The 12137-nt window shown below is 51.5% G+C and overlaps 1 protein-coding gene across 5 annotated transcripts in view; it reads right to left on the reverse strand.

The window, feature by feature from the left end:
- Positions 1-12137, reverse strand: part of LOC138488148 (TATA-binding protein-associated factor 2N-like) — a 530913-nt gene that overhangs the window by 28090 nt on the left and 490686 nt on the right. For all 5 annotated transcript variants that reach the window (XM_069614929.1, XM_069614927.1, XM_069614926.1 and 2 more), the window contains one exon: positions 9435-9534. In XM_069614929.1, the coding sequence (XP_069471030.1) occupies positions 9435-9534 (100 nt within the window). The remainder of the gene's footprint in view (positions 1-9434; positions 9535-12137) is intronic.

Below are 12137 nucleotides of genomic sequence, written 5' to 3' on the forward strand. Positions count from 1 at the left end.
CGTGCTGGAGGGTGACCATCCGGAACTTTTGCGCCTTGATGAACTTGTTCAGACGTCGCAGGTCCAGGATGGGGCGCCATCCCCCCGTCTTCTTCACGAGGAAGTATCTCGAGTAAACTCCGGAGCCCCGAAGCCTCTTTGGGACGAGTTCGATGGCGCCCTTCCTGAGCATCGCCTTTACCTCCAGGAGAAGTTGAGGGACGTGAAGTTCTTTCCTGGCCACGGGGGGACGCGCGGACACTTTCATTGAAACTCGAGCGCGTGGCCCCGGGCCAAGGCGTCCAGCACCCAACGGTCGGTGGAGATGGACGCCCACACGCTGACGAAGCTCGCCAGCCGGCCTCCCACTGGGGTGCTTCGGTGGGGGCCCGACCCCACGGCCGGTTCAATCCTGCTTCGACGAGGCTTTGCCGCCTTGTCCTTGGCGACGACGGCGGGGTCCGCCAGACTTGCCTCGTCCTCTGTAGGCCTCCTGAGACGACGAGCGAGCCGCTTGACGGTAGGAGGAGAAACCGCCGCCGGAACCTTTGGAGGAGCCCTTGCCTCCGCTGCTCCGAAAGGGCGTCCGTCGTTGTTGCAGAACTCCAAGGGCCCGGGCCGTCTCGGTGTCCGCTTTAATGGCCTGAAGGGAATCGTCCACTGTTTTCCCCAACAGGTTGTTCCCATCGAAGGGCATGTCCAGGACACTGGTCTGAACGTCTTGATGGAAGTCCGTAGCCTTGAGCCATCCACGCCGCCTAAGGCAAACGCCGTTGCCCAACTGGCGGAACCCAGTGTCGGCGATGCCAACGGTAATGGCGTGGTCCGAAGCCACCTCACCTTCCTGCAGGATCTCCAGGGCCTCGGCCCTCTTGTCGTCCGGCAAGAAGTCCAGCAGGGGAGCCAGTTTGTACCAGAGCTCCCTGTCGTATCGGGCCACGATAGCCAAGGCATTGGCAGCTTTAATCGTCGTCGCTGCAGACGAGATGACTCTGCGTCCCATAGCGTCCAATTTCTTTCCCTCGCCGTCCGGTGGGGAAGTCGATGTGGAGGCCGCACCCCCCCCCCGCTTTTTTCCTGGCGCCGCGGAGACGACGGAGTCCGGGGTAGGCTGCGCCCGGAGGCACAGGGGGGCTGTGTCCGGGACCCGGTACTTTTTCTCGTGCCGGTCTCTTCTAGCTGGCGTCGTGTAAGGGTTATTGAGGAGGGTGAGGCCCTCATCCCAAATGTCGTCCAATAGAGGCACTGAGAGGACCGTCTTCCTCTTGGCCTCGCGCCGCTGATAAAGGAAACCTTCCTTCTTCTCCTCAGGGCAGAGTTGGAAAAGCTCGGATGCCCTGGCGATCATGGAGTGGAACGATCCAATCTCGTCGGGCGGAGAAGCCCTGGTGGGAGGCGACGGCGGTACATCCTCGTCGTATACCTCGTCATCCCTACCCGTCGCTGCCGTGTCAGTCCCCGTATCATCCCCTCGGGTAGACGGGGAGGAGGGCTGGAAGGGGCGTGACGGCTGAAAAGGAGGAGGAGGGTGGATCCTTCTTTTCTTGATAGGGGGAACCCCAGAAGGTCCCGGTTCTGGGTCCCCCGACGGGAGAGATTCCGTCGGCAACGTAGTCTCGTCCTTATCTCTGAGCAGAAGGACTGTATAGCCAACAAAATGGCCGCCGAGCTGTCTCGCGGCGCTGGCAGAGGGGAATCCGACGGGCGATCAGGGGCCCCGTCGGTACCCTCGACGATGTCGTCGTCACCTGCGTCGGGATCCATCCCGACGGGCCGGTCTTCTTCCACGCCGAGGCCGTGGCTTAAGACTTCGACCAGCTCCTCCTCCGAGGTTGAGGCCGAATCTAAGACGACGCCCTGCCCTCCCCCTTTTTCTTCCCCACGGGGGATTTCACGGGGGTCCTATCGATGGGCACAAAAGAGGACTCCCTCCGAGGTGGCAGGGAGACTGAGCCCCGAGGTCGCCACCACTGGTGCAGCCTCCACAGGCTGAGCCAGGGCCGCCGCGACAGTTTCGATAGAGGGCTTGGCCGGATGGATTAAGGCCTTCACCACCTTTGCGCTCACCGCCTTATCCTGGAGGGGGGGGGACACTGCCTCGCTCCGCCTCCGAGCTCGACCGGGGCCTCTCCAGGAGCTTCGCCGGGTGCTCGGCCTTCCTCTTACCCGACCCAGAGCGTTGGCTCGTGGTTGATGGTGCCGGGGAGGGTGCGCCCAGCCTGGCGCCCGTAGAGCCCGACCGTTCGGCGCTCCCGGTGCCAGCGGACTCGCGGTGCTTGGCCTTATGTTCGACCCCCGTCGCCGGGGCGTCCTCAAAGGTCTTAGAAGACCGCTCGGATTTCTTCCTCTCGCCGGACGGGCTCTTCCCTTCCAGCCAGTTGGCGAGACGTTGATGGCGGTCCTTCATGGTCCGCTTCGACATGTTGCCGCAAAACGCACAGTCCTTCTCCACGTGCGTCTTGTCCTCATGTAGGCAGTAAAGACAAAAAGAGTGTTCGTCCTCCTTGAAGACGTTCTGCAGCTGGCATCCAGGGCAGACCCTGAATAGCTTTCCGGGCGTCGAGCTTCCCTTCTCCTGGGCCATGACCGGGCCTGAGAAACTTCTGGAGTCCTCCAAAAGCGTAGCTCGACGAAATCTTCACCCTTGAGGGTGAATTCGACACGGGTCCCCGTTGATCGGATGGAGAGTCGGTGGAGCTTGAGGCTCTTTTGACCGAAAAAACAAAGTTTTTTTTAGAAAAAACGTGAAAAAATAGCACTAACGCTCGAGAGCAATAGCACGAGGATCCCAACACATGAACGTGCGGTAAAAATCTGAAGATGGCTGCCAGAGGCGGTGCTTAGGTAGAGGGCAGTCATTGGCTGTGGTCAGTATGACGCAGAGACCAGTGATTGGTTATTACTACGAAAGACAGATCAGAAACGAAACTGATACTGGTTTTTTCTTTACCGAGGATTCCCAGCCTGACGACGGGGAATATTCATGAGCATGTGAATCCATGCCAGACCCCATGTTGGAGAAGGGTGTAGTGTCTCCCCTCTGTCCTGAGACAACATGTTGTATGGGCAGGGCAACTTCAGGGGAGAGAGGGACATCTCTCCATCAGATGAGAGAACCAGGGTTGGCGGGCCCACATGGGGGTGGGGAGGCACCAATTTCATGGTGACTGGTTTCTTGTGTACCACCTTGTTGAGTAGGGGAGTTAGTGGGGGGGGGGGCATAAACAAATTTCCCTAACCATGCTATCCAGAGTCCGTTACACTTGGAGCGGTTCTGGGGATACCTGGAGGTGTAGTCTTGGCATTGGGCGTTCTAAGTGGCGAACAGGTTCATCTCTGGGAAGCCCCATTCTGCGAAGACATTGAGACGATGTCTTCGTGTATACGCCCTTCATACTCTATAGGTAGTGGGAAATCTCTGCGGAGCACGTCCGCCAGAAGGCGGAGTTTGCCGGGAACGTGTTGGACCAGCAGGAACATCTTGTGTTTGAGAGCCCATATCCAAATGTTCTGGGACAGCTTGGATAGCCCTGGAGTGTGTGCCTGCCCGTTTGTTCAGATAATACATGGCTGTGGTGCTGTCTGTCAATATCAGAACTGTTTTCCCCTGTAGCTGTGTCTGAAAGGCCTTCGGTGCTTTGAATACTGCCAATAGCTCTAACAGGTTTATGTTGATGGACGCTATTTGTGCAGACCACACTCCATGCGCTGGCTGTTGGTAGCAGATGAGCCCCCCACCACGTAGATGCGTCTGTCGTGAGAGTGGCTTCTACTGCAGGGGTGGTGAAGGTCTTCCCCTTCAAGAGGTTTTCCCCTCCACCACCACTGCAGGGAGAGAATGAGGGCTGGCAAGACAACTATTAGATCTTCCCATTGTCCGCTGGCCCGACACCACTGGCTGTTGAGCCACTCTTGCATGGGATGCATGCACAGCAGAGCGTGAGGAACTAAATAAATGCATGACGCCATAATTTCTAGAAGTTGCATGGCCTTGCGTACTGTCACTTCCCGACTGGCTACATATTGAGGGATCTGAAACAGCATTTTCTGAACCCTCTCGTTGGAGGGGAAGATGAGGCCATCTTTGGTCCGAATTAGAGCCTCCAGAAACTGTTTAACTTGACTGGGGTCTAAGCTGGATTTCTTCTCGTTGATGGAGAATCCCAGACTGAACAAGAGGTCTGTCTTCTGAGTGTTCAATAGGGATGTTTCGTAAGAGTCCCTGGTTATGAGCCAGTTGTTGAGGTAATGGTAAACTGGAAAGGATAGTCTGCGCAGGTGTGCTGCCGCTACTGCCAGAACCTTTGTAAACACCTTTGGCGCTGAGGCAGTGCTGAAGGGGAGGTCTTTGAATTGATAGTGCCTGTCCTATCATGAACAGATATTTTCTGTGCACTGGCAACATTGAAATATGAAAGTATGCATCTTTCATATACAGTGTCGCCATGTTATCCCCCTGTTTGAACAGTGGGATTACTTCCTGCAGAGTTACCATATGAAACTTGAGGTTTGACAAATTTGTTCGCTGGGCGCAAGTCTAGCACAGGGCGCATGGTGAGGTCCTTTTTGGGTACAAGGAAGTACACTGAATAAATACCTTTGTTTACCTGAAGAATAGGGATGGCTTCTATGGTGCCCTTTTCGAGAAGTGCTTCCACCTCTTGTATCAGGATTTGCAGATGGCCTGGCTTCAGGCGTCGTGCTTTGGTTGGTCTGAATTGTGGTGGTCGGGTAAATTCCACACCGTACCCGTGGGCGACTGTCTTGAGAACCCACTGGTCTGACGTTATTCCCCTCCCATGCCGAAAGGAAATATGTTAAGCGCCCCCCCAATCGGGTGACATGGGAGGGCACCTGGATCAATAGGTCATTTCTGACCAGAGGATGTGGCTCCCCTGAGTTGGGGCCTCTGCCTCTCCCTTGCCGCTGTCCCCTGGGTGGATAGTTGGCAGGGGTGCTGGATGCCTGTCCCGAGTTCCACATATTTTCCTTATTATACAGGTGGAACGGGATTGACCCCTAAAGGACCTGCGGGAACCGCTTCCCCTCTGCTTTTGGGTGATTTGCTGAAGGGACTTGAGTCTCATGCTCCTTTTTGGCAGTCTCGAGGGCATCGGCGACTGCCTTACCACAGAGATAAGTCTCAACAGGCTTATTAATTAGAGCTGCTTGGATTTCCTGCTTGAAACCCGAGTTCCTGAGCCAAGCATGCCATTTGAGCAGGGTGCCTTGAGCTAGTGATCTTCCCGCCGTCTCCGCAGCATCAAGAGTGTCTTCAGTACTTTCTGGTTGACCTACCTGCCCTCGGTCACAATGGCAAGTAATTTAGTTCTAGCGGGCTCAGGCACCTCTTGAAGACCTTCCTGCAGTAGATCACACTGCACATTGGAATAACTAGCAAGCAACGTAGTGTTTACTATGCGCGTGAAAAACGCCGCTGCCGTGGTGATTCGTTTTCCCCAAGGTGTACAGCCTTTTCGACTATTTATCGGGAGGCGCCTCTCCTGGAGCAAGGGGTACCCCCACCCGTTTTCGGGCGGTGGTAACTAGTGAATCGGGGGTGGCATGGCCCTTAATGTATGTTGGGTCAGTAGGCGATGAGCGAAATCATTTTTCCACCCTCGGATTTACTGCCCTAGTCTGGGCTGGTTTGATCGAGGAAGGAGCCTATCTCCTCTTAATGGAATTCAGAAGAGGTAAGGCTTGGCTGGAGGATATCATCCACAAAGTCCTGTTCAGGCAAAGCCTCCTGGGTGGCCATTTGAAAATACTCGGCTGCCTTTCTGAAGAGGTTATTGAACGCCATCTGATCGTTCACTGGGGAAGCCTGGTTGGCCAGAGTGGAGGGAGGGGAATCCAAAAATACGACATACCGGTCCTGGCCTTGAGTAGGGAGCACCCATGGTTCTGCCTCAACCTGGTTACTGTCCTCCCAGTTTCCCATGGGATCTGCCTGGTCATCCACAGTGTAGTTTTGTAGGAAGTTCGTATCCTCCTCATCATCATAAATGTCCTGCTACATGCTCATCTGGATCTCGTCTTCGGGGTGGATAGAAGTGTAATCTTCTTGAGAAGGTCCTACATTTCTAAGAAATTTAGAAGCAGGCACAGAGGGAGGGTTCTCCCGAGGTCTCTTGGGGGTAGGGTGCTCTGAAAGCAAGAAACTTCTCCAATCTGTCCATACACCCTTCAAATTTTTCTCTGGTCCATCTAGATGAGCCAGAAGAGTGGACAATTTTCATTTTCCTCCCTATAGCGCCGAAATGTGTCTCCAATAGAGCTAGGCAAAGGCACAGGATCCTCCAAGTAGTCCTCGCGAGTATCGGGGTGCTGTGGCCCCTTTTTTTAACGTGTCTGCGTGCCGCTCCTTGCGCTTGGTGATCTTTTTTTTTTTAAAAGTTTTATTTTAATTCACACAGGTACATTACATATACAATCATACCCAAGTTACACATCTTGCGTAGCTTTATCGTATCTCCCAGATCAATCATTCATTGTTACTACACAATTGCGTCTTCTTCCGTGTCAACACTGTCTGCAAGTTACTGTTTTTATCTGTCCCAAATATGTCTGGCCCGCAGTGCAGCATGCCTTAGTTCTATGTACATTTCCTCATTGTCATTTGTCTCCCTCTTCTAGCTGTCCGAGCACGTATTGAAGCGTGACCATATGGAACTTTTGGGACTTGATGAATATGTTTAGTTGTCATAGGTTAAACATGGCCTCCAGCCCACCAGTCTTCTTTCACACATGGAAGTACCTTGAATAAACTCCAGAGCCCCGGAGTCACTTCGGGACCAGCTCTATCGCCACTTTCTTGAGCCAGCCATGGCGACAAAGGCAAACACTGTTCCCCATCTGACAGAAACCCGCATCAGCGATGTCTGTGGCCACCGTGATGGCATGGTCTGACGCCACCTCCCCCTCTTGCAGAATCTCCAACGCTTCTGACCTCTTGTAATCAGGGGGAGGAAGTCCAGCAGAGGTGCAAGATTCGGACCACAGCTCCCAGTCATAGCGCACAATAGAGAGAACATTGGCAGCCTTGATGATCATCACTGCAGAGTAGATAACTGGCCGTCCCCATAGCATCCAATTTTTTCCCCTTGTTGTCCGGAGGGGTGGACGCTATGGAAGATGAAGAACCAGAGTACTTCTTGGCTGCTGCCGAGACCACCGAGTCAGGTGACGGTTGGGCCCGCACTGCAAGCACTTGGGCGCAGAGTCTGGCACCTTATATTTCTTCGCTGGGGCCGTGGAAGGGTTCTTCAAGAGAGCCAGTCCTTCGTCCCAAATGTCATCCAAGAATGGGACTGACGGTATGGTCTTTCTCTTCGCCATGCAGCGATGTTATAAGAAGCCGCCACCCTCCTGTGGCGCGAGCTGGAAGAGCTCCGAAGCTCTGGAGATCATCGCATGGAATGAGCCGATCTCATCTAGTGGGGAGGATCTGGGAGGAGGCAACGGGAGGTTCCCCATCCCATCGTCTTCTTCCGTGCCAGTCATCGACGCTGTGCGAGACCCTGTCTCACCAGTGGGGGGGACAGGAAATTGAGGCGACTGGTAGCAAGGAGGCATTGGGCGTCTCTTCCTCTTCTTGGACAGTGGGTCTCATCAGCGGGGTGGCAGGCACCGGAGTCGCTGGGAGAACAGGAGGCGGCGTCGCTGGCAGCCTCTTCTGTGTATCGGATACAAGTGTATGGAGGGTGTGCAGAATGTCCGACAGATCTCTGGGAGGCAGCTGGTGTGCAGAAGGAAGCTGGGGCAAAGGCGCAGGACCCGGGATATCGTCAAGAGGCTTTCCGTCTTACTCGATGGTATCCTCGTCAGCGCCCTAGTCTTAGGGCATGACGCCGACATTTCCCTCGTCATTACCAACCTCCTGGATGGACTGGAGGTAGACAAGTTCCTCATTCTCTGCAGAGACGATATTCGTGCCCTGGAGGACTTCACCGCCTCCCCCGACCCCAGTTTGTTTGCGTCCAGAGGGGACGGTCTCAGGGGAGATGACCGGCATCTTCTTCTCCAGGATCTTCTCAATGGGCTGGAACGCAGTTTCCCTCCTGGGAGGGACACTCTTGCTTTTAGAGGGGCGCCCTGCGGGTCCCCCCCACGGCCTTCGAGAGGGACGCTACCACCACCTCGATGGAGGGAGACGTCTTCGTCTGGTGCACTTGGGCCTTCACGGTCAGGCCAGGACCCTTTTCCTGCTTGGCCTTCGTGGTCACTCCAGACACCTTGTCCCGCTTGGCATTCTCCTTTGGGGCCTTCTGCGTCGAGGGTAGGCTGGACACCGTACCCTGTTTGGACTTCTCCTTGGCAGACTCCAGGCCTTGCCCAGGTGATCCGACTTCTGCTTGGATGAAGCTCCGGAGTGTTGGCTGGAGATCGATGCAGCAGGAGATGCAGAATACGCCCTGGCCGCCGAGGAGCCCGTCCACAACAGCGTTCCAGGCGGTAGCGGACTTTCAGTGCTTAGCCTTTTGTTCGACTCCCACGAGAGGGGCGCCCTCGGAGGACTTCGAAGCCCTCTCAGCTTTCCCAGATCCGAGAGAGGCATGCTCATGGGACCCACCCAGTGCAAAGGACTCAGCCTGTAGCCACTCATTCAGACGCTTGCGCCGATCCTTCAACTTGCGTGTCTTGAGTTCACGGTAAAATGCACAATCTTCCTCCTTGTAAGTCGGGTACAGGCAATAAAGGCACTGGGAATGTTTGTCGTCTGTGAAAACATTCCGTAAACCGCAGTCTGTGTAAAGCTTGAAAGGGAAGGTGGAATCCTTCTCGTCCGACATGATCCACGCGGCGTAGGCCTGACGTTTCTGGAAGCCTCCATGAAAAACTCGGGTCCCTGTTAATCAGAAAGGAAGATCGATGGAGCACAAGGCTCAATTGACGGAAAAATAGAGTAAAACTCTTCCAAAAAGCAAAAAACGCAGTAAAAGCTCAAGAGCTAAGCACAAGGACCCCCAACACTTGAATGTGCAGTATAAATCTGAGGATGGCCGCCAGAGGAGGGGCTTAGGTAGAGGGCAGTCATTGGCTGGCAGTATGACCCAGACCTCAGTGATTGGTTATTAGGAGAAAGACAGTTCAGAAATGAAACAAACCGATTTTTTCTTTACTGAGGATTCCCAGCCTGACAGGGAATATTCATGAGCATGTGAATCCATGCCAGACCCCATTCTGAAGAATGAAACATATCAAATGATATTTTCTGCTACTCTAGGACTAATCCCTTCAATCAGCTACTGTTCTGTAAGATGAATTTCTGACAATCGAAATGCAGGTTAAAAGGTGCATGGAGCCCAAGAGAGTCCAGACAACTCATTTAACGTTTTTTTCGCTCAAAGGGCCAGGAACTAATTACGAATATGAAATTGCCTTATTGAAAACCAGGGGGACGTTCAGATAGGTTGCCCTTAATTCATGTAAAAACCTTGGAAGCTACTCACCTCCCATCCATTTTGCCACCATATCCACCTCCTCTGTCTCCACCTCTGCCACCACGTCCTCTGAAGCCTCTATCACCTCCATAACCACCTCTACCACGATCTAAGATGCAAAAAGACAACATACATTGAAAATTAAATAATTGATGAGGTCTCAAAATTTGAACTTGCCACTATATAACGGAGAGTAATATTAAACTTTTGGCGAGAAAGGATTGGTGTGCTACGAGTATGTGCAGAACTGAAGTGGCAAGTGATTTTCTATGACTGTCTAATCAGTTAGAACTTGAAATTTGTACCCATGATTGGATGGTGACATTTAAATCATCATAAAATGTGTTCACATCTTCAAAACAACTTCACCAGACCAACATATAAACAAAATGTCATCAACAAAAATTATGTGGTGTAAGACTTTTTCTAATGCTAGATTATTGATTATGGTACTCCAAATCCTCAAGTCGCTTCACGCTTATAATTATGGGATGCCATTATGGGCAGTGTGACACCAGAGCATACTATTCAGTTGCAGCAAACTGAAATGCAGCGACAGTAAGCAAGCGGGACAACTCCCCATGAATGCGAACTCCCCTTCATGCATACACCGGGCTTCAACTGCCCATACCTTTTATCAGCAGGATATTGCATTGTACTCTTCATAGCATTGAGGGAGGGTAATGTAGAGTAAGGGAGACTAGGAGTACAGTAATTATGGTGGGGGTAACTTATCAATTCTCTGTCCCATCCCATTTTATCCATACTTCTATTGAACATTACAAAGAACGCTAATCAATGGGGAAATGGCAAGTAACTAAGGAAAATAATCCTAAGAAAACAGATGAAACTTTTCAGTCAAATCTTAAGCCCGAGATTCTAGAACGGTCAGCGCCAGAGATGGCAGCGTAGAGGCCGTGCTCCGGTGACCTGTGCAAGACTACATCCCTCACTACAATGACTTATCCTGGCCCAGCGGAAACGTCCCAGCCTGCAAAAAGACAAAGAAGGAGATGAAGCTGAAAGAAGGGTTGACAATTTACTGGAGCTCCTGACTAAGGTGACTGAACATCGCAGAAATAAAAACCAAACTGCTTAATGCTGAAGATGGATACCTGGATATTACTACAAAAAGGTAGCAGTTATCGAGGAGCACCTTATCTCTACAGATAACAAAACTGAAATTGTACGATCAGATAAGCAACTTGGAAATCCAAAATGAAAATACGTCGCTTACAGCGAGGGAAACCTATGGCATTTTTGGCAAAGGCATTGATATCAATGTTGAAACAGGATCCCAACACGTCTTTAGAGATGGAAAGAGCACAGGTCCTTGGGGCAGAAGCCAGCGCTGGGTCAGCGACCAAGGCACTTTATTGCAAAGTTTTTGCAAAGTATTTGAGATTCCCCACTAAAGAAATGATCCTCAAAAAATCACGCGAGTTGAGTGATTTGTCATGGTGAGGAAATAAGATCATGATTTCGGGGGATCCAAGTAGGGATGTACTGGAGAATAGGAAAGCCTTTACCACAGCAAAAGAAAAAGCTATGAGTTAAAAAAAAAAAACTGCAATACTATATGGTGTACGCTATTCTTTGTGTAGTGATTGAAGGTCAGGTTCACTCATTCTCTGATAACGGGAGCGCTGAAGATTTCCTTTCTGATCTTGATATTACACCTATGGAGACTGTCTCAAAAAAGCATACTTGAGAAAAAAGAAAATATGACTATATTAAGACTTATTTTCTTTGTGCTTCATATGTTTTAAATTTTTACCACTTATTTTTAACTATTTGGGTGCAGGAAATGACTGAACAGTTAATGGAGCTTGGGAGATTTTGGATAATGCAGTATGCGAAGGATGCACGGAGTAAAGCACCCTAACGAAGTAACGCGAGGGTACGTGGACACGTAACGTTACAGCAGTGCAGCGTTCTCTTAATGCCGGAAGCTCTGTGCCTCCTTTGTGGCATGTGGAGAGTTCAGGCAGGGAAGAGGATCTATCTCCCTCAACAAGGCAACGCGATTGTGGATGGAGCCTCCTATCGGAACATCACCGTGGATGGATTAGAATGGCTACGAAAAGAGATTGCCTGCAGCTACGATCGCAGGTACAGCAGTAATTTTCCTGTTTAATGCGCTGCAGATGGATCAGTGTTTCTCTTCAGGCTCAGTTGAGGCAGCAAAGCACTATTGTTTTGCAGGCAACAAGTCTGGTGAACACCTGGGCATAATCAGTAGAAACAGCGGAGGCGAGCAATGTGAAGGGCAAAGGTGGCAGCACTAAGACCTGTGAGGGGATGTTCCTGCTATGTGTTTGGTGTTTGCCAAATACAATCATACAAAGACGCTGGCACAGCTAGGAGTCATTTGGGGGCAAGTGATACATCATTGCAAGTTACCTTAACTACAACAAACTTGGAATATCCTCCGGGCATTAATCATCTTTCATGTTTTTGTCGATACTCAACAACTTAACAGTGAAGTCAGGCCTGAGGATCGGGGACTATGATTTGATGCTATGACATGATACTTGAGCATATGCCAGAACGGATTCATGCAGTCCAGAAGCAGCTTGTGATAGGATGTATAGAATGTGAATTTAATTATATTTTCATTTTATTCTATGGAACCCTGGCATTTTCAATATACACAGGAAATAATAGCTTGGATCAAAAAGGACCATTGACAGTGTTGCTGTATGCTCATGC

The sequence above is a fragment of the Ambystoma mexicanum genome, chromosome 9 (assembly GCF_040938575.1).
Source record: "Ambystoma mexicanum isolate Mex_15411 chromosome 9, UKY_AmexF1_1, whole genome shotgun sequence".
NCBI classification, from domain to species: domain Eukaryota; kingdom Metazoa; phylum Chordata; class Amphibia; order Caudata; family Ambystomatidae; genus Ambystoma; species Ambystoma mexicanum.